This window comes from Abramis brama, assembly GCF_963993115.1.
Source record: "Abramis brama genome assembly, chromosome: 16".
NCBI classification, from domain to species: Eukaryota; Metazoa; Chordata; class Actinopteri; order Cypriniformes; family Leuciscidae; genus Abramis; species Abramis brama.
In genome coordinates, this window is record NC_139978.1 from 32,162,127 (window position 1) to 32,190,111 (window position 27,985).

General features: G+C 37.4%; 1 protein-coding gene across 1 annotated transcript; it reads right to left on the reverse strand.

Annotated features, from left to right (window-relative positions):
* Window positions 1–11: 11 nt before the first annotated feature.
* Window positions 12–27,985, reverse strand: srpk3 (SRSF protein kinase 3). Its single transcript, XM_084086499.1, has 16 exons — window positions 27,916–27,985; window positions 27,379–27,490; window positions 25,868–26,259; window positions 22,325–22,433; window positions 22,037–22,124; window positions 21,862–21,949; window positions 20,988–21,094; window positions 18,577–18,742; window positions 16,154–16,179; window positions 12,776–12,974; window positions 7,846–8,070; window positions 4,541–4,638; window positions 4,349–4,456; window positions 2,807–2,876; window positions 1,719–1,811; window positions 12–635 (listed from the first exon to the last, which is right to left on the reverse strand). The coding sequence occupies exons 1-16, from the start codon at window positions 27,959–27,961 to the stop codon at window positions 451–453; spliced, it is 2,112 nt and encodes a 703-aa protein (XP_083942625.1). The 5' UTR covers window positions 27,962–27,985; the 3' UTR covers window positions 12–450.

Sequence of the window (27,985 nt, forward strand, 5' to 3'; positions counted from 1 at the left end):
TATCACATCCATGATTTTAAGTGATACTTTATTCTTCAGTACACAGGGTTTAAGATCTCAAGTATTTGAACATATATTCTGTATGTTCACAAACAAGCATTCCTCACACATATTCGCAGACATATATAAAAAGGTGAGGGGCTTTTTTTTCTTTTCTTTTTGTTTTGTTTTTGCAGATGGCATGTCAAGGCACTATTTTAACATAAATATGTGACCCTTCTACACAATTAAATGACAGTACAATGAAAACTCGAGAGAGACTACAGACATATCTCTATCATGTTCAGAGATCAAAGCTTTTTAAATAGATATAAAAAACATAGGTTTGAGGTTCTAGCTAAGTCTGTGCTCAGGATATTGTATCTCCAGTTTGTTTGACCTTAACAGTGAGTTTACACTCTGAAAGGTGGATGTGTGCACCAGGTGATCAGACGCAGTGAAAGACGAGCGTTATGAGTTGAGCCAGGGGTGCTGTAGACACTCTGAAGCTGTGGCGCGTTTCTCTGGGATGAACTCCAGCATGGTGAGCAGGAAGTCGCTGAACTGGGCCGCTTGATCCAGTGGCCATTCGTACTTCTCCAACAGCACCTCGAACAGTCCCCACGGCTTCAGGTTCGAGATGTGCCGCAGCTCACCTACACACACACACACACACACACGCTCGGTCAAAGCATTATCATGCACATTCAAGGACGCAACATGCAATTGTCAAGCTGGCCTGTTTTCTATGAAAGTGCAAAAGTAGTTCAGCAGTGTGTGAAGAAAAGTTGTGAATTAAGTAGAGCTCCAAGATTCGGAATAAATTGAGAATCACGATTTTGTTTGAGAATCAGACTAAACAAAATAATGTTATTTACTAAAATGTTAATTGCTGCAGTCTATTAAAAAATTTGAATTAATTTGAAATAAAAAAGTTAATGAAATATTCAATGACTCATTCATAAAGACTACTGGGTTCATTACTGGATGAATCAGTTTTTGAACAAATCTCTTGAATTAATGATTCAATGACAAATACACTTGAATGTCACTTGTCGCCACCTACTGGTGTAATGACGTAATTGATACAATCTTTATTTGAAGTGTCAAGTTACTTTGAAAAGGTGATTGAAATAAATGAGAATCAATAGAATCAATGAATCGTGAGCGAATCGGAATGAGTCGTTCTTCTAAAAAGAATCAAGTGTCACCTGGATGAATCCAAACAAATGATGGCCTCCTGCTAACGGACCACTACAATTCAAACATCTTGTCACTGAAGCATTTTGAGGCGTTTTGATCTCGGGTCCAGTGAGAGATGGCGATGATCAGGTGGAAGGAAAGACAAATCCCACACTAATCCAACACTCTAACAGCAGTGCAGGAGGAGGACACGCGAAAGGCTCTCGTTCACGTTCCTCTGTGGTTTAGAAAGCAAGCGGAGAGAACTTTGCTAACAGGCTGATCTTCAGCGAGGATGTTCTGAGCTATTAATATCCTGAGCGTTCATCACATGTCTGAGGAAAACCCTTTCAGATTACGCACTGAGCTAATGGAGCAGCATTTCAGGATGTTCTGTGATCTGAATCTCATCTTCATTTTCTCCATGCAAACCTTTTTTGTGACATGGGCATGTTGTTCTTCAGATTCACCCTGATATTCTCCTGTGTATTTAGAGTCATTTAAACAGGCAGATTTAGCATTTTCTGAAGGACACTGATAAGAACAGTGTTAGTTACCTCTCCGGTTGAAGTATTCTCTGGAGTATCTACCTGAGAGGGCGCAGTGAGGAGGAATGGAGCCCAACAGCTCAATGACGTGAGCTATATGATCTGAAAAACAATCAATCACACAAACACATTTTTGGACTGGTTATCATATATAAAAAGCAAACTAATATCTCTATTGTGTGTAAATTAGGAACGCATAACATATTAGTGTATGGTTCTATTCGACTGCCCAGTTTTTAAGTGGGCTTAGTTCTATATTTCTAGTGGGGGTTTTCCAATAATTATCTCCATAGGGATTATACAGATCATATTTTTATAGATAGTACATATATAGATATTTATATATTTCACGGATATTATAGTTAACTAAAACCAAAACCATAAAAAAACCCCATTTTCTTTACTTGAAATAAAATGAAAGTTAACTGAAATCACCAAAAACTTGCCAAGGCAGCATTTCTCATTTTCATGTAGTTTAACTTGTACTAAAATAACTAAAACACTAAAACAACAATTTATAAAAACTATATAGACATCTTTAAAAAACTAAAACTAAAAAAACAAACAAATGAAATTGTCAAAAGCAAAATAACTAAAACTTTAACTATTATTAAAATAAAACTTGAAAAAAAATAAAAAAAATATTCTAAATATTAATAAAACTATGATAGTATTTAAATGACATTTAAATAACACTTATAATTGAATTATACATGTACAGTATGTCTCTTTTACACATTGTGGTCAATAAGATTTTTTAATGGTTTTGTAAGAAGTCTCTTCAAAGCTGCATTTATTTGATAAAAACTACAGTAAAAACAGCAATATTGTGAAACATTGTTACAATGTAAAATAACTGTTTTCTATTTGAATATATTTTAGGAATAAATCAAATTTTGTGATGCAAAGCTGAATTTTTCAGCATCATTACTCCACTCTTCCGTGTCACATGATCCTTCAGAAATCATCAAAACTACTGATCTACAGTTACTGATAAGTAATGTAATACATATAAAAATGATCATGCCAATAACACTTGTTAAATCTGAAACTAGAAAAAAAAACAAAAAACTGTGAGGAAGACCAAGAGAACTGACCTTCATCTCGAGTGTAGTCCTCTCCTGAGTGAGGCTCAAACAGGTAGTCTCCAGTCGCCAACTCAAACGCCTGTGGAGACACATGATGTCACTGCTCATGTTCATACGTCGGGCAGCCAGTTGTCTGAATGACTAGTTGACTAATTGGTCTTAAGTAGTAGCGAACCGTGACTCTTGAACCTTGGCCCTCTCACCTCTTCCCTCGTCGGGGAAAAAGCAAACTTAGCCTAACTCAAATTTACAGATTGACCAGTGATTCTGCGAAATGATTAGAATTGCTGGGGTTGAAATGCTTTCAAAAACTTTGGCTTTCTGCACAAAATTAAGCTCTGGTATAGGTCTGCCTTTGCCGATTAACTACAGCTTTTCAGCTTTACAGCGGGTGGAACTCGTCATAAACTTAGTGATAACAAGCCCCACCCATTTAGAGGGGCGATTTGATTGTTCAATTTTCCTGTCATTTGAAATTAGTCTCTCATTGGCCCTCTGTAATTTCACAGCTGGACCACCAATCACAGAGCTGAAAGCGTTAGGCAGAAAAATTATAATAAAAAATTAGAAAACGGGCGTCTTTCATCCTTCACAATCCAAAACAAACTGAATAGCTAAATTTACAGGGTTTATTTCCTCAATTATCCAATCATAATTTCCAATCATTATCAGATGTTAATTTGTCAATTTATGAATTCTTAAAATAACGTTAGAACGGATGACTTTTTATTTAAAATGTATTTGTTTTTTTTTAAGTTTTGAAATATCATTTTTTTCAATAGTTTAGGGCCTCTCTGACGTTTCCCCCGGTCTTAAGGAAGCCCTGTATAATTAGGCTGGTGTTTTGAAGGGGAAGCGACTTCAGCCTCACAGCAGAGGGTCTCAAATCACTCCCTTTCAAGAAAATACCACTGTTAAAATATAAAACAACTAGTCAACTATCCTGACTCATCGCTTCTCAGACTGTTTTCTGTGTGACTGTAAAGAAGTGGACGTTGGATCAATGCTGATTAGCATCAGTGTTATACAAAACATGCTTATAACATAGCTAATAATTAAAGAACTGACATATCATTTTGTCCTTACTGATTTAACTATTAGATGAGAACTCAACTTTTTTTAGCTGGATAAAAGCATCACTGATCTACTTTATAACTGAATCGAACTCATTTCATAACTTATGTACTTTACACAGTTATTGAACCAAAAAGTATCAACACTGATTTCAGCTGAATAATGACTGCTTATTATTGTCTTTTTAGAGCTGCTTTACAGCAGAATTGAATTCAGTTATTATTTCCCCGTTTATCACTGTAAAGCTGCTTTGAAATAATCTGTATTTTATAAAGCTCTATATAAATAAAGGTGACTCTGGTGAGGACATTGGTGGGAAAAGATTGTGAAGATGATGATCTTTATGAGACATTTCTTTTGTTAATTTGATGGTGGATTGCTTCAGTTAATGTTTAATTCAAGTAATGAAAAGGTTTATTTGATGGTTTTAGTTTTGGTGAACAGTAATAACCCTGATAGCACTGAACGAGTTCGTACCATACACGCAGTGCTCCATATGTCAGCAGGGGGTCCGTATTCGGCTCCGATCAGCACCTCCAGAGCTCGGTACTGACGCGTCTGGATGTCCTCGGTAAAGTGCTTGTGCTGATATGGAGGAGAGGACATCAGTAAACATCATCACCAGCACCTGACGTGATCCACTGTTTGAATGGAATCAACAGTACTCACCACCCAGCATGCATTGCCTAGGTCTGCAATCTTGATGTGTATTTTATCTGCGTTCTGAGGATCCAGGGGATTCACTAAGAAATCAGCAGCGGAGTATGCTGGTGGAAAAAAAACAATTTTATCACTGATGTGAAAACTCCAGCAACATAATTACAGCCAAACAGAAGATATCTGATGTTTAATTAAAGATCAAAGGCCTTTAGTGTGCAACAGTCGGGTTCCAGAAGTAAAAATCCCATTCGCTTTCTTCATAGGGGAGTTGATACGATAACTTAAGCCTTTAAAGACAGACCTACTGTGAGCTACAAGGTTGTTAAACGTACAGTATGGAATTTTTCACCACTAGGGGTCGCTAACCTATTTACAATAACAAAGGCGTAGTTTGATGACGCAACATTTGCTAAGAATTATGGATCTTGTCGTCAACGTCAAGCCGACCGATCTAATAATGTTTATGGATGACTGAATACATCGATGTTTTTATCATGACTGTGATATGAAGCAGTTCGGGATTGCTAAGAGACAGCTATCAGCTCCACAAGCGACGCGAGTCCCGCGGATATAAAAGGAATATGGACATTTCATTCTACCGAACTACACGCAAGTGCAGAATTACAACTCACAGGTCAGTTTATTAGACAAATTAAACTTGTGAGGTAACGCAGCGCTGTTTCACTTGGTCTAACATTACACTAGCACACTAAACTGCATTTGAATGTGTTGAAATGTATGTGTTAGTTTGTCTGTATGAGACTAGCAGTAAGCTAGATCAACATTAGAATAACATACAGATCATATTCTGACATTTTATCATTGTTGAACTATATAACATTGATTAGTTTTATGTAAATGTGCTCACCTGTTTAATAAAGTACATGTAGGAGCGGTCGAGTCTCGGACGTGGAGCTCTCGTTTATATATGGGAGCTCTCGGCATCTCGAAAACGCCGCGCTGATATTGATTCTCGTTTTAGTTCTCCTTTTTTATCCAAAGTCTGCTTGCCATGGTCCATAATGTTTGAACGAAACAACAACAGCGTGCAAATAGACATTGCGAACTACAGTGGTCCACGTCTGTCGTCTTGGTTACTATCAGAGGGCTCTACTCTAGTTCATAGCTCTGGTTACCATGGCAGTACAAGCGGAAACCAGGGACAACGCGGATATGACGCCATTGACTGCGACAAAACGGAAATAAAGAAACGGGACGTTTCTCGAATTAAATTACAAATTTCTCCTGGCTTGAAAGTTGTTGGAAACAGTCGGGATAATGTAAGTAAACAACTAAAAAAAATATATAACATAGATATAGTGATTTTTGCTATTTTTAAAGCAAAAAAGTTACATATTGTGCCTTTAATCGATACTATACGCTTTTGGTAAGTCATTAGTCGCATTAATTCAACTTAATTTTTAAATAATCATGTTCAACAGCAGGAATCCTGATGAAAGATTACACTACCTAAAATTTTGCAAAGAAATCTCCACCAATCAGAGAATGTACACAAGCAAACTGCACCAAAAGAACACTTTAGCGCCCATCCACTGCCAAGAAGCACTGCGAATGATGTGTCCCTACGCTCTCAAACGATTTAAATATTTGTGTGCATAATATGCATATTTTGAAATGACCTTAAAATATATTGTTTCTATGTACATAATAAACCTTTTTAAATCAAATGTTTTAAATATTTGCAGTGCTTAATGGGATTGTAATTATATCCCTCATTAAAGCCAAGTTCACGGTCTTGTACCTTTAGTCGGATTTTTGCTTCAAATCGAAGTTCGTAATTGTTGTGATTTTCACATCATATCTGGTGGGTGTGTTTCATGACTCAAATTAAGAATGAGAAATTCCTATGTGAAAAATACCTATAGAAGTATTTGATTTAAAGCAGGGCTCAGTAGTTTCGGGATTTCTTCGCTGTATTCTCGCTTTTTGCTCGCAGGTTTCTCTCTAGAGCTCCCCCTACAGCTTCGGAATAGATATTTGACAACACTGTTGTAAAAACTCGTTGGCGATTCTCAGACGCCAGAGGCTAGTAGATCAACGACATCAAAGCGGATGGGACATTCTTTAAAACGTCTTCTTCATTCGGGTTCGAACAGCGTGAGGGAGCGCAATAATGACAGCATTTTAGCAGATTTCTTTTGGCCTTAAAGCAATTGTTTACATCGCGAGACCTGATATCACGCGATACTTCCTGACGCGGCGGCCGGCGGCCCGCCGGCTCAAAGTTGCAAGTGCGGATTCTCCGCTCACAGGCACCAGGGGGGTGCGAAACGACCACCATTCAACCCGAAATAAGTAATATAACCATTCCATTGACTCCGAAGCTGTTCAGTTAAGGTAAAAAAGTTACTTAGTTCACCTTTAAAAAAAAGATTTAAAATCTAGACAACAGCTAGACAAAATGCCTCTCTGTATGAATGGGCCACTGAATCGTTGATTCACCCGATTGATTCAATCAAAACGCGGATTCATTCAGTAAGTTTTACATAGGTCCGCAGATATTTAAGTATTTTGACAGCATAGCGAGACTGACTCGATTTCATCATTTGCAATGCTTCATGGGAGTGGGTGGAGCTTACGAGCTCTTTTGGCACGTTTTGCTTGTCGCGACTCTGATTGGTGGAATTTTCTGTACAGCATTATGGGTAATGTAGTTTTTCCACCACAAATTCCACTGTTAAACAATTATTTTAAAAAAATAAGCTGAAATAATGTGATCTGATGACTTTGTAAGAAATGACAGACTGCCTCAACCCAGATTCCACTCCAATGATAAGCTAATTTTCCAAAATGGCTTAATTATCACAGAAAAGAACAAAGTCGACAGTTTTGTTATTTCTGCACCACATAGGGTGATCACATGCTGAGCAAATGGTCATCAATTGTAGAATGGGAGCAGGTGAGGGACTCTGAGAACCATCTCAGACAATAGGGTGTCTCAACTTCATTAACATACAGACCACAGCTGTTACAACAAGATAAGAGTAACTTTATTTACATTGTAGGTTGTACATTTTATCTGTATAAAAGGTTTGCGTTCAGGATGTCTGGAATCAAACCCAAGGTGCTTAATAATGTACTTTGTCACTGCTACGCTGCAATAAACTTCTTCATCGAGATCTTCACCGTCCTCAGAACTTTTTCTTACAGCTTTAACAGAAGCAAACAGCAGTAGACAGTAGAGCTGTCTTTAAAGGCTTATACGTTATTGTATAAAATAAATTTTCCTATAGAGAAAATGAACTGTTGCGCTTTATTGGTATTTTTCCATGAGCTCAAAGCAGAGTACGTACAGTTGGGAGAGAGCAGCGAGCGCTCAGTGGAGTATCCGGACAGTGTGGACAGAGCCGACTCAGAGGTAGCTGACAGGATGGAGCTGGACATCCCGGAGAGGCCCGATCCAGGGCTGGAGAAGCGCAGGGGTCCGAAGCCATTACAACCCTCCTCCAGCCACGACGAGCCCGATTCAGGACTGTGTTTAGTCAGAGCTCCTACGAAGGAGTGCCCGTTACCGTTCACTGTGAGACACATCAAGAGGAAAAGAGGTCAAGTCAAGTCAAATATATTTGTATAGCGATTTTTACAATACACATTTTTTCGGTGACACTTTAATTTAGGGTCCAATTCTCACTATTAACTAGTTGCTTATTAGCGTGCATATTACTAGGATATTGGCTGTTTATTAGTACTAACCCTAACCCTTATTCTGCATGACCATTTTCTACATTCTTAATCCTACCCGATATCTAAACTTAACAACTAGCTTGCTAACTATTAATAAACAGTGATTAGTAGCTTATTGAGGAAAAAGTCATAGTTAATACAATAGTTAGTTAATAGTGAGAATTGGACCCTAATCTAAAGTGTGACCATTTTTTCAAAGCAGTTTTACAGGAAGCCATGCTGTCATGTCTATAATTGCTTTAACAGAGCAGTTTTAGGGTTCGGCGATAATACAATGATGATATAAACGATCCTGTGGATTTAGATCTAGCTATTTTGTATTTGTTATTTTGTGTAGCAGATATAGCCACATGCCTGAGTGTTCAAATGTAACTAAAGGCTGGAATACACTACCCCACTTTTACCAGATTTTTGTCCCAATTTACAGTCGATGCTAGATGCGAAAGTCAGAACCAATCTGCAGATTTTGGGCTGTATTGGACAGATTTCACTAAAAATCGCGGTGTTGTATGATTGTTTAAGAATTGAGAAATTAGAAAATGCCGAGCATGTCTGGTTGAGGAACGACCACTCCCTGAGAAGACAAAGGACCTTTCTCGAAATTAACATTTGACTCTCTCTTGAGAAACTAGCATCCCCGAGTCAATCACCTCTCCCATGTTGTCTCTCTCTCACGCTGAGATCACCAGATATTCACCCAAACATCTATATGGTTTAATGTGAATAATCATCATACAGTATTATACATGTTTGGTATCATTTGAAATGTCTCAGTGCGACTGGTACAAATGTCTCATTCCCAAAGAAGTAAACCAAAAGGTAATAAAGTTCTTAAGAGTTTAGAGATAACTTGCACACAGAGGAGGGTGTGTCTTCCAGGCAAATGGCCTCCTGCTCCCAAAAGGTGTAAACTCTGAATGCAAATTCCCATTGTTAGCCAATGTTTCAATGTGAAAGAAGTTTCTGTCTATATAAAGAAATGCAACAAGAGGCTCAGGGCGGTTTGTAGCTCAAATTAGCCCGTGATGCAGAGTTTGGGCAAGACACTCAGCATCATGTATTTTGTTTGCATCTTTTCTCTTTATTCCAGAGCATTTGATGTTTTGTATTTATTATCTTTGAACTGATTATGAAATTGGCATGATACATTTACCTGACATAATAAATTGTAAACATTTGATTTAATTCTGACTGACTGTTTTCCCAAGTAGATTAAACCAGTGGTTCCCAAAGTGGGGGTCGCGAGATGATTTCTATAAAAAAAAGTGGAAAAAATATATAGGCCCTATATATTTTTGTTGCAATTAATTTAACCCTTTCGCACACTGTATCACACCGGGTAGATTTTCTGTTTGGCGAGTAAATCTCAAAAGGCTATCCGCCACACTGGCGGGTGAATGTTCATACCAAAATATGAAATTTGCAGCGCGCACGCGCTCTTCTGCCTCTAAGAACGAGCAGAGAGAGAGAGAGCCCCGGCTGCGCGCGCGCACTCACTATTCAGAGCGGCCAGGCGTCAAGCTTCCCCGTACTTTTTGACAAGCGTCCTTGACAGGACGGCCAGAGCTTCTTTGCAGCTCAAGTCGGCGGCAGTGTGTACGTACACACGGTAGTTAACGCTCTATCTGTTGACGGCGCTGAGGAAAAAGCTCCCGCCACTGGAAGAAGCGGTCGCCGCCCATTTGTGTCCTCCTGCGCACCATCAAAGCCGTGCAGAACGTCTTCAGCACTCGCGGATCGTGCATACTCCGCCGCTGGCCAGGTTGCTTCTGCTTTACACACCATGGCCGTTCTTTTCTCGAGAAAAGGAGTTTTTCCATAGCGTTTGCAACGCAATAGCTACTCGTTGCGAGGACCTCTTGTATCTCTCAGGGAACGTTCTGCCTTCCCTTCCACATGAGTCAGGTAACAAAACTGACAAAAAAAAGTAGCCTATTTCACCACAATGATAGTAATATTTCATATATTTCTCACATTTTGATCAATATATAGATTTTTTTTATTATACATTTCAAATTTTGCTCTGGACATTTTTTTATGTTTGTATTCAACATAATAGGCCTACCTTATTATCTCAATTAAAAGTACTGAAATGAATGTATATGTGACAAAAAAAGGCTGTTTATTATTTTACCCGGTAAAAAATATGCTTGGCTGGTGGATTTTTTCATCTACCAGTCCCCGTGGCAGGTGAGCCAAAAAATTTATTTCGGACCCTGGGGTGGGGGAGGTGCGGGGTCGCGGGGCAGCAGCGCATTTATAATGGGGGTCGCGGGCTAAAAAGTTTGGGAACCCCTGGATTAAACTGATTCGTATGTTACCGCAATTCTACGTCAGATTAGTGATGACTAATATTTGGCACTAATTCAAGTGTACTTGGTTTGCAAAGACCAGAAGTGAATTTCCGTTTAGAACAGCAAAAATGCTGCTTGACCAATCTAAATTTGGGTGTGTCTTTCCTCTGTTTTAATTTAATGTTACTTTAGATAAGTGTACATGGGAAACCACAGCATGGCCAATCCAAAGCTATTATAAGAGAAGTAATGTTGGTCTGCTTATATCTGTAATAGTGGCCATACCTCCACTGAAGTAAACGTTACTTTAAATTCAAGTATATGCAAAACCACGGGGGCTATACCAAAGTATCTTTGATAGTGTAAGCGTGAATGCGACCATCTCAGGTATATAGCCAATTATAGCTTGTGATTGTGAGACCCGCGTTAAACAGAAGGCGTGAGGACCTCAAAGTGACATAGAGCTTCCTAATATGAACGGGTAACAAGTAAAGAGTTAAAAAGAATAATCAAATGTGCTACTAAACTATTATATAAATGACCATTAACCAATTGGCATTCTAACCTAAATTTGAGGTCTTTATAAAATTGAGTCAGATAAAAGCTTAAATGGATTAAATTACCATGCAGAAAGACAGTAACGCACAGAGACCTTCACCCGTTCTGTCAGATGCCGCCATTGGACCGATTTAGAGGGTTTTTTTAAGCTTCAGAGTTGCATCCCAATTCAGAGGCGGCATCATTTGAAGGCCGAATGCTTCACAGTGGTGCGACAAAGACTGTCCCAATTCGAAGGCTCCTTTGAATGCGGCCAACAAATGAGTCCTTCTTTTTCAGCCTCTTCCAAGGATCTTTGCACGCCAGTGATGATTACATGTTTTTTTTTTATAGAGAAAATGCTGGGACCAATCCTCCACAGGCTAGACCATCCCATTTAACAATGCTCAGTCTGACCTTTGCGGGCACGAGAGGTCACATCTTCCATCTCTAAGTAGTTAAATCAGGGAGCTGCTAGAAAGTCACTTCATAATGCTTTAATCTAGAAGATGCTTTAATTTAAAAAGGGTCCATGTTTTAAATCTAGTTTGACGCAGGACATGTTCTTGTGTTCAAAAACAGTCAGATGCAACATCTTTTTTTTTTTGAGATGCTGTATGCATCCATGTAGTGCAAATCTACATAGACCAACGCATATGTAAAATCTGAAGATCATTCACCTCTTCAGTAACCTTAAGAACAAAAACAATGAGCTGTAAAGTGCAAAATGTCTGCAAGCATGGTTATATTTTACCCTCATCCCAAACATCAAGTTTAGAAAATCTGAATCAATGAAAAATTCCATGAATTTTCCAGTAATTGGTGACTACTGGATAAGGATTTGAAAAAATATTTTATTGAGATATAGAGATTGTACTAACAAAAAATGTCTCTAATTAATATTTTATTTGTGCTGAGCAAATCACTAAAATTAACAAAAACTTCCTAACTAAATAGTTTCTGAACAAGCAACAAAAAAAATTCAGAAGTCCTATTTTTCCAATTGATATTTTACTGGAGATAAATGAACAATCTGAGGACAGATTATATGTGCATGTGATTTATGTAAAAAAGGAGAAGCTGCGTCAAAGCTTGATTCTCTTAAAAAATCATCTTGATGTAGATGTCATCTTGCATTGGCAAATGGTTCATTAAGTCAGTGCATTAATTAGATTTCCATTTGATGGCCATTAATGCTGGATAACACTGTTTACAGAAACGCAAACACGTTTTGTCACTCGAGTAAAAGATTTCTTGTTAGCTTTGAGACATTGGAGTGATTTTTTTATTTTCTTTTTACCCAGGAACAACAGGAGACGTGCATAATGGATGTGTCATTATTTTCTGGCTTGAAATATAGTCGAAAATAAATGTATTTAATTTTACACATTAATCTTGTTAATGTTTACCACACAAACCTTTTCTCCATATTGTGCATAATCTTTCAATCGTTCACAGAACATCCCCACAAAGTATTTTACGTCTCATTTTTCAAATAATAATAATAATAATATATTAAAAATGACTATTTTTAGTCCCTCAGCTCAAAAAGCCCTCCTTCAATCATGTGAATCAACAATTTTTGCATATGTTCAAAAGAATCATTAAAACATAATGGTTCAAAAGGATAATTCATTCGCAGAGCAAACACCACTACAGTTAAATTCTCCATTTGTTCATGCTAAATACACACATAAATGTATCTCACTTTGTGCGTGTCTGTCATCATCCTCTCCGTCCTCACTGAGCCTCCAGAGCGCTCGTGTGTTTCCAGAAGCCTCCTGTGGCAAAACCCCATCCAGCTCCTCCATCCTCTGCAGGTCCAAAAGCCTCTCGTCCAACAGACGCTGCTGCCGTTTGGCTTTCCTCTTCAACTTCTTCTTCTTATTCTTTGATAATTTACCCGTCTAGACACAGATAAACACACATAGGCAAAACAAAAAAGTGTTTTAAAGTGCTGAATAATAATAATAATAATAAAAAAGCATGAAACATGAAACAAAATTAAAAAATACCTTCTAAAACAAGCATGATATCTGATGTTAGCTGATCAACCTGTGCAATTATGTTTGTTATGTTTGCAATAACAACTAACCTCACACACTTAATTTGGTTAATATGTTCTCATACGATCAGGATGTGACAACCAGAAGGTTGCTGGTTCAAAATCGTCAAAAAAAGGTGTCCTTGACCTAAATACTTAAACTCAAGTTACTCCAGGGGGATTGTCCTTGAAATAAGTCGCTTCATGGGTCCAGCAATGGAATGCAGAAGGGTTATTTTACTTAGTTACAGAAGCCAAACCTTCTGCATTATTCGTAATTTTCACAACATGATGTCCAAGGTTCACTCAATTTCGCATGCACTCTAAGCTTACGCTGACGCAGCATAAAGTGAATTCCGCAACGGGGGATATCTGACACGACTGCGCCATTTCCAGCTCTGGGACTATTTTGGGATGGCAGGACTGTTGCCATGTCTGTTGTCTGGTTGAGCCGTGACACGTCTGCTCTACTAAGCCCGGTCTAACTGAACTGACCTGATGAACCTCCGTGTCTGGCGCTGTCTGTAAAACTACTGCTGCTACTTATAAATCACACTTCCTGCTGTTGGTGCAGATGTATATATTTATCAGATGTACTCAACTGTATTTAAGACCTTACACTCTGGTTACTGTATATCAAATGAATTGGGTCAGTGAGATGCATGCAATATGTCTGATGTGGATATGTCTGTCTGAAGAAAACAGAGGATACAATCGTTCTTAAGTTATAAACCTTTTAAATCAATTATGATATTAATTATCCATTGTTACAACATCTCAAAACATTTACAGGTGAAAAGATTTAAAAGAAGGTGATGCACAGATGGAATCACAAGGACTAAGTAAATCAAAATAAGCCATAATAAAGAAAATATAAAGCAGTTTAGCAAACCTAAAACATTAAGTTGAGACATCCAGAAAAAAATCCTGGATGGATAATTACTCTTTTTAAACTTAAAGTCAGCCATTCATTCAAGTAAGAAATCTGCAGCCTAACAATCAGAAGAAAAAGCATAATAATAATGAATGAATAATAAATGCATAAAAATAATTATTATTTCCTTTTCTTGTTTCTCATAATTCTATCATATCATTATGAATATTATTATTCATAATAATTATAGTAAAAATACATTGAGGCATGAAGAAAAAAAAAATACTATTTGGATAATTACTCTTTTTAAACTTTTTAAAGAAACATTCATCCAAGTACAAAATCTGTAGCCTAACATTTCAAACAGACCAAAACAAAGATAAAAATGCATAATAATAATTAATTTTATTATTTTTTATTTGATTTTACATTACATTTTATCCTATCATTGATATATTATTAATATTATTATTAAATGTATAATAAAACTAGAATTTGGCATACTGGGCACTAACATACAACATAAAACTCAATATCCAGGTCAATCTCTTCCACGAATATAACCAGGGCTGCCAACTCTCTCGACTCTTACATTCAGCGCGAGCCTGACTAGACACTGTTCTCACGCTCTCACACATGCATATTCTCACGCAGTGTAAAAACATTGCGGCGCAAAGACGACATGGACAACGTGCAGACAAGACAGAGCAGGTTACTTTTGATAACAAAGCCTCAGCTTTCAAATTTTCTAAGTTTTATTACGAAATTCAAACAATAAATACCATTTTGGCACTCTTAAAATAGCGTGACATATCGCTGTAGCCTCAGATCAAGCCAAACGGGAGAGCACGTGAACCAATCATCTCTTCTTCTTTACTACAAGTTACAGTACAAAATAAACATGAATGAACATCAGAGGGTACGTTGAAAGAACCAATACTTACGGAAATGTCTCATGTAATCGCAATCAGTGTTTCAACAGCGGAAAAAAGCTTGTAAATAATGTCACATAACATTAAACTAAAGTCAGTAAGAAAATTCATATTAATATTATTATATATATTAATTATAATTGTACTTGAATACCATTAAAAGTTATTATTTTAACTTTATTATTATAAAAACATTCTTAAATGCAACTGTATACAAATCAATTGTTAATGAACCTTTAATAATAATGTACCCTGTGTAGTTTACAACATTAGTTGAGAAAGATTTTTTTCCTTGAGAAAAATTAACATGTACTATATATCCATGTATATACCCAAATTAATCGTTAATTGAATCACAAGCTCATGAAATTTGTGTCAACACCCCCTAGCTGAACTCAAAAGTTGGCAGCCCTGATATCACACCCTTCCAAGCGAATAATTTTGAGATATCTTTTTTTCTTTTCAATATTTCTTTCCTCATCTCAGTGGCAGAGAGAGTCTTGCTTTTTGCCATTCATCTCATTTATATTCAGAAGAGAGGAAAATGTGACAGTAATTCGTGAAATCACTCTCAGCCATGCAGAGGTGGTGGCTGAAATAAGAAAAGGAGGATACAGGGAACGGGAACGCACCGGATCTCTGTCTGACTGTCATGACGTGAGAAAAGATAATGCTCCTTTCTGAGAACAGCTTACCGCACTGCTCTTTTCTCACTTTTAACTTTTCTTCTTAAGAATAAAAGAAGAAAATGAACCGAAATGCAGAGTGATCAGATGAAGGAACACAGCTAGCTGGTTTAATGATCCAGCATGCAAACACCTCTGAAAGGTCTAATAATGTTAGTGAGGAGTTAACGGTGCGAAATCAAACACATCTGTGGGGCGACACAGAGCATCAAGACCAAATCCACTGACTGGGTGAACACAAAAGAAGTGTTTTCTTCATGCACTGAGCATTTAAACATATGTGTTTACATGTTTATAAAACGTGCTTAAGATCAGTTATCGTCCAAAATGAAAGCATATTTTGAGCGTAGCTTGCATTCTCTTTGCCCAGATCAGTGGATCTGACCCTGGACATGGAGATGTGCCTCTTTCCCAGTGGTTCATGCCCGTGTATCTACAGAGGCAGGGGTGGGTTAGGGTTACAGCAGGCAGATTATAACAGTCATGTGTCTTTTTCACCAGGACAAACTACATCCTCTCTGTATTTCAGCAGGCACAACTCTGAACGTACCTGTTTTTCCCTTGGGGCCGTGCTAACTGCCGTCAGAACAGAAGAGCAAAGAGGGAAGGGACAGAAAACCACAATGATAATAATTATAATAATTTAAAAGAAAAAGAAAACAGAGAAAGAAAAGATAGGACACCAGTTAGAAACCAAACAGACGACAGAGAATAAATGAGAAATGATTGGCATATTCACCACAGAAGGAGAGGAGAAATGACGACCAGCATGCAGATCAATTTCATTGGCACATTTCTAGTCGATTCAAAGTTAAAAACACAACCAAGTGACTTTCTTGCTTGCTTTCTTACCTTTGTAACTTTACTTCGCAAAAATTATTTGGAAAATAACCCCTAATCTATGACCTGGACTCAATTGTTGAGAAGGAAAGAACTGTGAGCTTAAGCTAAAATTCGCAAATCTGTGCAAAAAGGATTGGATAGGGCTGCAAAAACAAATCGATAAAATCAGTAATGAAACTAAAAACAAACTTTTGTTTTAAATTTGAAAAATTGAAGTACAACTGATCATTAGGTCGAGATCATCACATTGTGTTGTTATAGTTTATGCCAGGGATACTCAAATTAGATATCGCTCAAGGGACACTTTTAGAAAATGCTGGATGACCAGAGGTCAGTGAATAAATAACCAGGCAATACTTGATTTCCATTTGGTATAGACGTATAAACCACAGAGCTGTGTGTTACACCAGCCTTGTATTTATAATCAAAACAGTATTAAATGCTGGTCTTTGAAAGGCTTGTCAAAGAATTAAAAACTGTATATCTTATTTATGCATGAATGAATGAAGTTGTGATGAAATGTAAAGAAGCACTGTGTATTGTGTCGTACATGATAGTGAAACGGATTATTGAAAAAGAAAAAAGAATAGGGACTTGGTGTGTTGGTGTGTGGCCATTGTACTCCAAAATGTATGCAAATTTCAATACAAGCTTGCACTCGATTGTAAGAAATTGGCGGGTTTTGTGCAGACTGAAAGATTGAAGAAGTCTGCCATACGTCACCAAAGAGAAGTCTGTCATTTTCACTAGAAGATCGAGTTATGACATTTTTATTAAAAATTACAAGGTCAAAAATATTTAGAAAAAATAAAACATATGCATGGATGAATTGTTCACAATATGATCAGTAACATGAATTAAAAATTTGATTGTGAATTTTATGCTGACTTAATAAAATTCCTAAATTAACTTTGGAGCTATTTACTTAACTTGTGAATACTTCACATGTAAAATTCAGATTTAAAGTTCTGAAAGATTTCATCGGATTCAGCAGTTTAGAAATACAATAAGACGAAGAAAAATTCAGTCTGGTCACACTAAACTAAAAATGAAGAATTAATTGAATATCAAAAATGATTAGGCTACTGAATAACTGTATTTTGAATGCATGTTTTACACCACATCTACACTGCAAGCAACAAAATACACTGCATTACAATGATCTGTGGTCATACTGGAAGTCAGTAGTGTAGTGAGACAAAGCTAAAAGAGCGTTTACATTTTGATTATAGTGGCCCATAGGCTGAACTTTGAGTATCCCTGGTTTGCAGCATTGTATGCTGTTCGTCACATTATATGAATATTATAGGGTTGTCAAACGTAACGGTACTACCGGTACCCGTCGGTACTAAAACAAAAGTTGATGGTCCCAGCATTTCTGCAGTACCAATAGCACGGAGTACCTGCTGATAGCTTTCAAACGCTTGTTTCATGCTTGTTTGAGTGCTCTCTGAGTGCCAAAGTGTGTTGAGCATTGTAGCCAATCCCTGTAAAGCACGTGAACCCAATGACCTATCAGAGGTGCTAGTCAGAAAGTTAGTCAGAATCTGCTTAACACCACTGAGGTCCAAGGTTTTCATTATAACCTTTTATCATAAGCAACAAAGTGTAAACAAGATGTAAACGTGTAAATAAGAGCTTCATTGTATGACAGCTTTAGTGGTTAAAAAGGGAGGCTCTTCTCTTGCTTTCGGTTTAATAACCATTTAAATTTGAATACAATTTTAGTTTTTCATGCCTCTAAGTTTCTGGATTGACAACCATATTTAAATATGCGATTGAATCGGAAACTGTGATGACTGACAGTGATAACGAGACCAAAAGGGACAAAATCATTTCATTTAAAAACTACAACCTCAACAGTTTGCTCTGATACCAAAAATTGGTATCGAGAACAGCCAAAATTTTACTGGTATTGGTACCGACTACTGAAATGTTGGTACCATGACAACCCTAGAATATAATGTAAAATGTCTCTTTATATATATATATTCTCTATTATATAGTAAATGCATTTAATATGCAAGCATTAAATAAGTCTGAAGGGAGTGTTATGCAAATCTCACGTGATACTAAGGTGAGTCTCAGGTGAGCCTGATGTGAGTTACACTTGAAAACAAAGAACTGTACCAGAAGAGCCGGAGGGGGGCGGAGCTCCAGCCTTCTGCCATATCGTGGCCTCTGCCGCCAACCGTCTCACGTACACCTCATTCACGTCCAGCAAGATGTTCTCAGGCTTTATGTCTGTATGGATGATCTTGCATTTTGTGTGTAAGTAATCCAAGCCCTCGAGAACCTGGAGGACAGAAATAAGACGTGTCTGAATTAGGGATGTCAATTTACATAAATTCCCATAATCAATAGTTGTTTAAATTAACGATCAATTAATCGTTGACCTTAACCAATTAAATCTTACTTAACAACCATTTAACCAACACAAAATAGGTGTATGCTTAATAAGCTTGGCTTTACAGTGAATATAGGGAATATGACCTACACTTAACATGTGCTTTTAAATTAGCTGGCATATTAAAAGTGCTATATTTTGATAGCGTGAAAAAATAACTGCTTCACATGAAAACTATACCAAGTATTTGTATGAAAAATAGCCGCCAACGCATGTGTAAACAGTATAACATCAGTAAACCATATTAAATTGCATATCTTTATTTAGAGCTGGTGGTCTCGAACGAGTCCAATCACAACATAAGTTGACACGCTGCTTGGTTAAAGCTATAGGACTTCCGAGATTCGTGTCGCAATCATGACGCAGTGTTTTCCAACGTCATTTGAAAGTTCATGGAAACTGGATCTCGGGTGTGGTGGGTGGGTATAGTGGGGAGGGAAGATGTGTAGAAACCAATCGGACACTGTTTTACAGCTGGAGCGCGCTTTGATTGGTGAGATTGCTCAGATTGACAGGTCTTGATTTACCATGTGCCATAGAGTAGGAGCACACAGCTGACACAACACTGGAAGATCGGCACTTCAACCAGTTTCTTATTACTTGTTTATTCTATGTACTTTTATTGTGGCGTTTACACAAGTAGTAGCTCTTATGTTCTGTAAAATCACTTGCTTGGAGGGTTTTTTGGACACTTGGTTAATACTAGTGGTCGACCGATATATCGCCAAGGCCGATATATCAGCCGATATTTGCCATTTTTGAAATATCGGCATCAGCCGATAAGTTTTTCTGATTGGCCGATGTGTTGGAAGCGGGACTTTTATTTTGACAGCGCTCCGGACTTTTATTTTGACGGGCGGCGCTGAGAACACCAGCGCCAGAAGAGAACGGCAACGGCACGGCAGCTCCTCAGATCAAACAGCGCTCACTCACTTACATTCTCCGTCTTCATAAATTTACGATCTCTGTCAGTCATATCTAATACTTTGTTAGACAGAACTAGTGAACAAAGAAAGTAAATGGTAACTTATGCGAAGCAAGTTAAGTAAAGCGTTTGCTTTTATATTATTTGTAACAGAAAAGGCAAAAAATCAGGCTAAAATACTTTCTCATTTGCCGTCAACATTCAGCAAATGCGCATCTACGTCATTTAAACAAATCTCTGAATATCTAATAAACATTTAATTTCACAAACCTTGCAGATTTAATCGAATCCAACTGTGATATCTTGTGAAGTGTGCATTACTGTCAGCGAGTGACGGTCGGTCCGTGCGAAGTGAGTGAATGCGAACAGAAGATCAGCTTCACAGGAGACGCGATCGAAAAACTTTAAATCCTTCATTTTAAAATATGCTGATATATAACCAGTTGCCAACTGTGTCATATTAATATCGTTTTCACTGTGCTGTATGTAAAATTAGCATTACCTTGTCTTTATTTGAAAAAATATGATTACCAGCACGAAATTACCAGATTACTGAGTGCCCTGTTACAGTGTTTACCTTCTTTTTATTCACATATTCATATATTTCTAAACAATTACTTTGTGAAAAATACTGTAATAGGATTGCAAATTTAAGAAATTGCCATCTAAAGTATAAAAGCATGTTTATTTAAAAAAATTGTTTTATAATTTATTTATAATTTATTAAATATTGATTAAAATAAATATATATAAAAATATCGGCTTTATATCGGCCATCGGCCACCCTTCTCTCTAAGATATCGGCATCGGCATCGGCCATCAAAAAACCAATATCGGTCGACCACTAGTTAATACTGTTTTGAAATAAACGGCTAGCCTACCTAATCAATTGCATTGCTTGAAGGCATTAATACATTTACAATACATAAAGACGGCATGCTCGCTTCTTTTTTCCTTATTTATCAGCTGCAAGTGTTTTGACCATGAGAAGCATGCACCTCAAAACTCAAAACGCTTAATTGACCATCGATATATCGGTTAAATTATTATCGACAATTAATCGACCATCAATTAATCGTTAGCATCCCTAATCTGAACACTTCCCATTGGTTTGATGGAGCTGCAAAGTGTATACCGTATGCTGGTAAAAACAAGCCTGAGGGACTGTTGTTTCATTTTGACATTATTATGAACAGAAAGCCGACCCACCTGTCGAAGAATGCTCTTCACACAGATCAGAGGCAGACCCATGTAGTTCGATTTGATGATCCATTTCAACAGCTGGTGACCGAGCACCTCTAGTACCATACACACATCTGAGAGGACAAGGAGTCAAGGAAAGAGTCTGTGATTATTAAACCACAAGAAACCTGCTATTTAAATAGATAAATCTATGCATCCCAGAGTGAATGAGTGGCACAGTTTTGTCTGCTACAGATACTCAAGTGAGCTTTTTTGATTAAAAAAACTATCGTCAAATACAACACAGAAACTAGCAAAATAAATGTTCGGTTTAACTTTTATGGTTTAAAATTATGACAGAAAAATATTATTAATATTTATAATAACAAAATAATGGGGGGAAAAAACTATGTAACTTTATTTAAAAAATAATAATAATCTGTTTTCTGTTGTGTAGGAATTGTTATACTTTCATTTGATTACATTTTAAAAGGGTTAAATTATTAAGGTTTTAAATTAATTAAATTGATTAGACAGATGTTTTATGATGATTAAAATGTAATTAACCCATTAAAACAGAATCCAGAAACATTTAACAGAAAACACAGAATCTTGTTGGGGAAAATGAAATGGAATTTGTGAAAAAAATGAAATTGATTTTATTGGGCCCTAGAAAAAGAAATAGGCCAAGGAAATTTAAATTGAAAGAATATAAAATAGCATAGGCTTGAAAGTCAAGAGGGAGTGAATTATTATATTATGAGAAAAGATTATAAAAACAAACATCGAGTCAGTATTGATTTCATGCTGACTTTAAATGACAGAGAAGGCTTCAGATAGACTTCTCCAGCTAACAGAGGAGCATCAGCATGTTGATCACGTGACAGGCAGTAAAGGATACGAACACCATTGACACCAGAGATTTTGAAGTCATCGATGAGCTGTACTACCCTCTCTCGTTTAGTGTCAGTGGGGTCGCTGTCTCGCACCTGAGGAAAAACTCTGTCAGAATATATATTCATCTTTGTTTTTAAATTCAATTAAAAATGGTTAATGTATTCAGTTCTCAGACTTACACATTTCAGTAGTTTAATCTCATCGAGTGCAGTCTCAGTGTAGTGCTGGGCACTTTTAACCACTTTCAGTGCAACAAACCGTTTCCGTCTACAGACAAAGGTCACATATTGTTGAATTCACACAGTCAAACAGCATGTGCGGCTGGCTATCCATACATGACTATCTGGCTGCCTATCCATAATCTGACATCGGCTTACATCTCAATATTTAGAGATTGCGCACCTAGTTCCAGCAGTTTAATCTCAGGGATTAGGATTTGTGTCGATCCCAGCATGTAAAATACTCACTGTAGATCCCAGCACAACCATACAGTGGAGAAATGACCCCATCCCAGTTTCCTGACCACGTGATATCTGCCATTAAATAAGTCTCCAATCTTCACTGGATAATATCCTCCTGAAAAGAAATTGTTACATAGCATTCATTCAACCAGCCATTATCATTCATTACTGCTGTAATAATAACGCGTATACAACAGCTTTGAATGTAACTCATTCAATCAGAAATCAGAGATGGAAACATTTGTTTTGTAATGTGTGACTCTGGATCACAAAACCAGTCACAAGTCGCACGGGTATATTTGTGGCAATAGCCAACAATACATGGTATGGGTCAAAATTATCGATTTTTCTTTTATGCCAAAAATCATTAGGATATTAAGTAAAGATCATGTTCCATGAAGATATTTGGTAAATTTCCTACTGTAAATATATAAAACATTTATTTTTGTAAGTGAATGCAGCACAGTCGTGAACATAAATAGACAACTTTAAAGGCGATTTTCTCAATGTTTCTGAGTTTTTGCATCTTCAGATTCCAGATTTTCAAATAGTTGTATCTCGGACAAATATTGTCCTATCCTAACAAACCATACATCAATGGAAAGGTGTTGTATAAATCTCAATTTAAAATTGACCCATGTGACTGGTTTTGTGGTCCAGGGTCACATATTAGTTGTTACTGTTATAAGACTTTTGTTTCATAAAGTGAAGCTGTTTTGCACCAGGGATATTATTGATAACTAAAACTTAGGGGTGTCAGGGTAAGGGTGTAACATGACGATATTTCTCGTTGAGGAGAAATCGGTCTCGCGATATCAGCATGAAGGAGTTGAGTTTGTGGCAAAACCTTTTACAGTGCTTATCCTGTCTCATACTCAGAAAGTAGAACTGAAGTGACATTCGTTACAAGATACTAGGGCTGTCACAATTTCTCGATTCAATTTGAGTTCTCGATTTAAAAAAAATCCTCGATTGCAATTTACCCATTTCATTTAACCAGCAAAATATCAGAAGTGGCGCATTCCACGGACGAGAATCAATGGACAGCTAGACTGGGTAAACCCGGCCCGATCTGCCGGCGATTTGCTGGAAACCTGTACATTTATCTCTGCTGCTTCTGTTACAAATCTGCGGGGACCAATCACAAACTGGCTTATCCACCTGACGCGCTATTGGCGGGTTTAATCCAATCCAATTCCTTTTAACCTCTCGACGATGCTCAATGGCTTCTTTAGTTTAGCAAACAAATCGCTCGAGTGGGTGTAAATACCACTAACTTTCACGGTTTTTTTGCACAACCTGCAAAAATCACTCAATGCCATTGCTGCTTCTGCAAACCGCTGATCAATGCTACAAACCAACACGTTTGTTGACACGTTTCCTGCCTGGAGTTTTCGCTGCAAAGTACGTCACCCGGATCGTTGGTCTGATTGGTTGAAGGACTATCCAATTGCGTACAGAGTCATTTGAACTATGCCCGTTGATCACGCCTCTTGTGCAGTAGAAAATACAGAGCAGACTCCCCAGACTAATGTTCAATCTTAAAAGATTGAGCTTGGTCTTGTGATAGCCAGACTAAATGGACCGCATTATTAGACCATTTTCTTAGGCTGCAGCCGCTGCACGATATGTTAAAACCATTTCATAGTGTTATTGTGAAATCACAAAGGCTGCAATTCAATTACATATATATTTGCACTGCAGGTTTCTGAGTGATTTGTTGTCTTTTGTGATTTCAAATTAAAAGTTTAAACCCTAGCTCTGAGTTTGCATGTTTTGATGTCCACATGTTCTTGTTCAAGAAATTAAGTTGACACTAGCATTTCTATCGTTAAGAAGTGCCAAATGTTAAAGATAAAGTGGATATTTGAATTAACTGTTGTAAAGTGTAACAACAACAATCACCAGACCGTTGGTGCCAGTGGCGTAACTTTGGTTTAATAAGTGGGTGGGACAGGTGTGGGGGTGGGTGGGGTTGCTAATAGAATCAGATATATGTACAATATATGTATACAATAACAATTTTCAGAGAAAAATAACATTACGATGTGCAGAAATCAATTTCAATATTACATTTTGGGTTAAATTTGTTGTTTAATGAGATATACTAATATATATGGTTAGCGCTGAGAATTTTCACGTGAATAAATGCATAGACCCGCAAATTTTGCTTGTGTACTTTAATGGTCTATTGGTAAATTTCGCCAAGCGTGTCAGAGGTTCTGGGTTCTAATCCGCGCTTGTATAGTTTTTTTTTTTCATCAAAACCGAATGTGTTCATCAGTGAGGCGTCGACATCAACATCTTCAGGTAATTAATTAACCTAGCTAATTTGATAAGTTGTTGTTGGAGAAAACATTTTCACTGTGTTGGTTGATGCTAACGTAGCATTTTTACTAGCCTGAGTTAATGCGGTCTTCACACGCTATCGGAATTATCGTAAATACTTGTTTCCTAGTTAACAAATTCATAAACAAAATCATTACATGAACGCCCTCTCAAGTCAAACTTTGAATGCGATGAGCTTGTAATCACGACTTCAGAAGTGGGAAGTAGGAAATTTCCGATGCGCATGAAGACAGCCTAACACTTGAGCCATTGGCTGCATCGAAATTCCGTACCGTGCCATTTATGTTAAACAAATAGTAACGTTAACATTGTGAGATGTGCAAAACCCTAGTATGAAACCACTACGGGTAAACATTACAGTATACAAACATCACAGACAATGGCAGACAGCGACCAAGCACTTCTGGCATAATAACACTTCTATAAATTACTTACAGTTTCTTTACAGTTATTGAGGCTGGAGGTTGTAAGGACGGTTTTGGGAGGTAGAGGATTTATTTTGTCTAATGTGTAATATTTCTAAATAAATGAAAAAAATATTGAAATTGAGAGGTTTGGACTTATTTTTTTCACTGAAATAAATGTTTTTACACAGAGAGTGAAGTACCTAAAAAAGGTACCGTTGGGTACCGGTACCGAATTCCAGGTTAAAATGTGAACGGTACCCAACCCTAGTTAACTGTAATAAATCTGAAATTAAATAAATATAAATATTAGATGAAAAAATATGAAATGTTGCCTTAGCAACTAACTGAAATAAATTATTTTAAAAAAATAGAAATGACAAAAGCACATAACAAAATGACAATTTTAAAATTAATGAAAACTATTATAGTATATAAATAATACTAAAATAACACTTTTTTGCACTGACACCAGATCTATTTTTTTTTAGGAATATCATTTTTTGGTTTGCGTCAATGTCCCAAATAAAAAAGTGCTTTTCATTTGAAAAGTACTTAATTCACTGGATTATTAAAAACAGGCATTATCATAGGGATTAATATTTTATTTTATTTATTTTTCCCCAGTGTGAGTGATGAGATGCATATTTCTGAGACTTATATCATGTTGTTAGATTTTGGTGATATCGCCCATCTCTTCAGGCTGAACAACTTTATATATAGGATCAATAAGTATCTTTAAAACTGGTTATACAGAAAATATCAATTTAAAACTGATTTCTGATGATAATCCTACCTTTACAGTAATCTGACGGATTCTCCTGCTCCTCGTCATCTGAGCCGAGTAATTCTGCTGGGGGCGGGGAAAAGTCTGGAGGGGGAGGGCTCAGAGCTTGTGGCGGGGTCAGCTGATTGGATGGTTCCTGTGGAGTGGGAGGAGTTGTGGAGAGAACTGAAGGTAGGCCCAGTGAAGGTGTAATGAGAGAGGAAGGTGTGTCTGGAGACGAGAGGGCGCTGGGTGAGGAAACCACTGTGATGGGAATGGAGTGAGGGAGGGGGGCTGGAGGCTGGAGGTCTGGGGGGCTCTGGGAAAGGTTTAACGGAGGCGTCGGGGGCGACTCTGGAGGGGTGGCGGATCTGTGGATGGTGAGGATGTGGCACAGTTCATCGGAGGAGGGGATCTGGGGTCTGAAGAGCAATAAAAAAGAGAAGAAGAGGTGTTTTAACACAACATCGGGTGCTTGGCATCCTGTGTGAAAGTACATCTTCTACATTACGTAACTTCTTTGTCGTCAATGCCAAACACAGCCATGTTTAAAGGCGCAGAATGTTACTATTTATAATCAAGCATCACTGGTGACTACTTCATAAATAATACATCAACAGCTACTACTTTTCATAAGCAATCTCTAGCGGTGACTTTCATATCTAGGGCTTATGATCTCACTCGAAACACATATTCTTCGACCATCTGTGCGCTTCAAAAGATCAATGCACCATCTTAATATAAAGCCACACTGTGTCTCAGTCTGTCTAGCTTTTATTAAATAGCCAACAAGTACTTCTAAAGGGGTTAGCAACAGTGGTCAACCAATATGGGTTTTTTCCAATGATGATATCTAAAGAGCAACGTGGCCATTATAATGGCAGACATGAACATTATACACAATGACATTATATCAATAGAATAGTATAACAACAGTACATCATTGTTTGATATTAATGATATTTCATTAAATCATTAAAAGCATGCCATTTTCTGTCTGTGTTACTGGCATAAACTGTAATGAAAGCTGATGGTGTAAATACGATACTAAGAGCACGTGATATTTATGTAGGAGAAGCACATACACATCTGTTCTACATATCTTCTCGCTATTCCGGCCTACTTTTCCGAAAATCTGTATTGCAGCACTGCCATGGACCCTTTTCACAGACTACAATTGTGTTTGGCTGAAAGAAGAAAAGTCATATTACACCTAGGATGGCTTGAGGGTGAGTCCTTTTGGGGTGAACTAGTTTGTAATTTTACTTAATTTACCATTTTAGTTTTAACTGAAGTACTAAATTAACAAATTATATCTGTAAATGATCTGTGGTTCTTATCCATGATGTGTATTGTTCAGATTTCTTTTTTTCAAGGATGTGTTAAAATAGGTTCCACGTGCATGGACTGGGAAGGGAGGGCCATGAGTCAATATGCTTATCTGGAGAAGTGACTCCCATGGCCACCCTCCTATATATTTTTAGCAGCATCTCACAGAGCAGAAACCCAGATCTGGATTCTGCCCAGTTAGACACACTCACCCCAGCTCCAAACTAGAGATCTCCACTGCTGCTGCTTTGCGGTGCTTCTTGTTTTTCTTCTTCTGCTTTTTGCCGTGGCTGTTCTGGGGAAGGCTGTTATCACTGCTCAATACTGCCATGCATCAGAGAGAATATCATATAACAGAATACATATTAGACACGCTGTTATAGGCACCCCCACCCCCAATTCACTATGTATGAGTAACAAATGGAGGGCAATCCAGCAACATGCATGATCAGATCGAGGATAATACATCGTCAACAGGCTATATGACTTTACTAATCCCATGCATTTATCCATAATCCACCGAATAATTCATACGAAAAGAAGAATCTATGAAAATCCAAATATTAGATCCTCTAAACGTGCTCGCGCTTAGCCTTAACGCTAACACGGGCTCTAGTCATCAAAACAAGCGTCATTTTATCCCTCCGACAAGCAGACACTGTTGAATTTATACTCAAAACACATTATACATCCACAGACATTAATATGTTTACCGCTGTTTGGCTGTTTTTTAATGAAAACACTCTCACCGTTCATCGATATCATCGGGACAGCTGTCACCTCACATTCGCACATTCGCTTCAGCTGGTTCTGCGCATG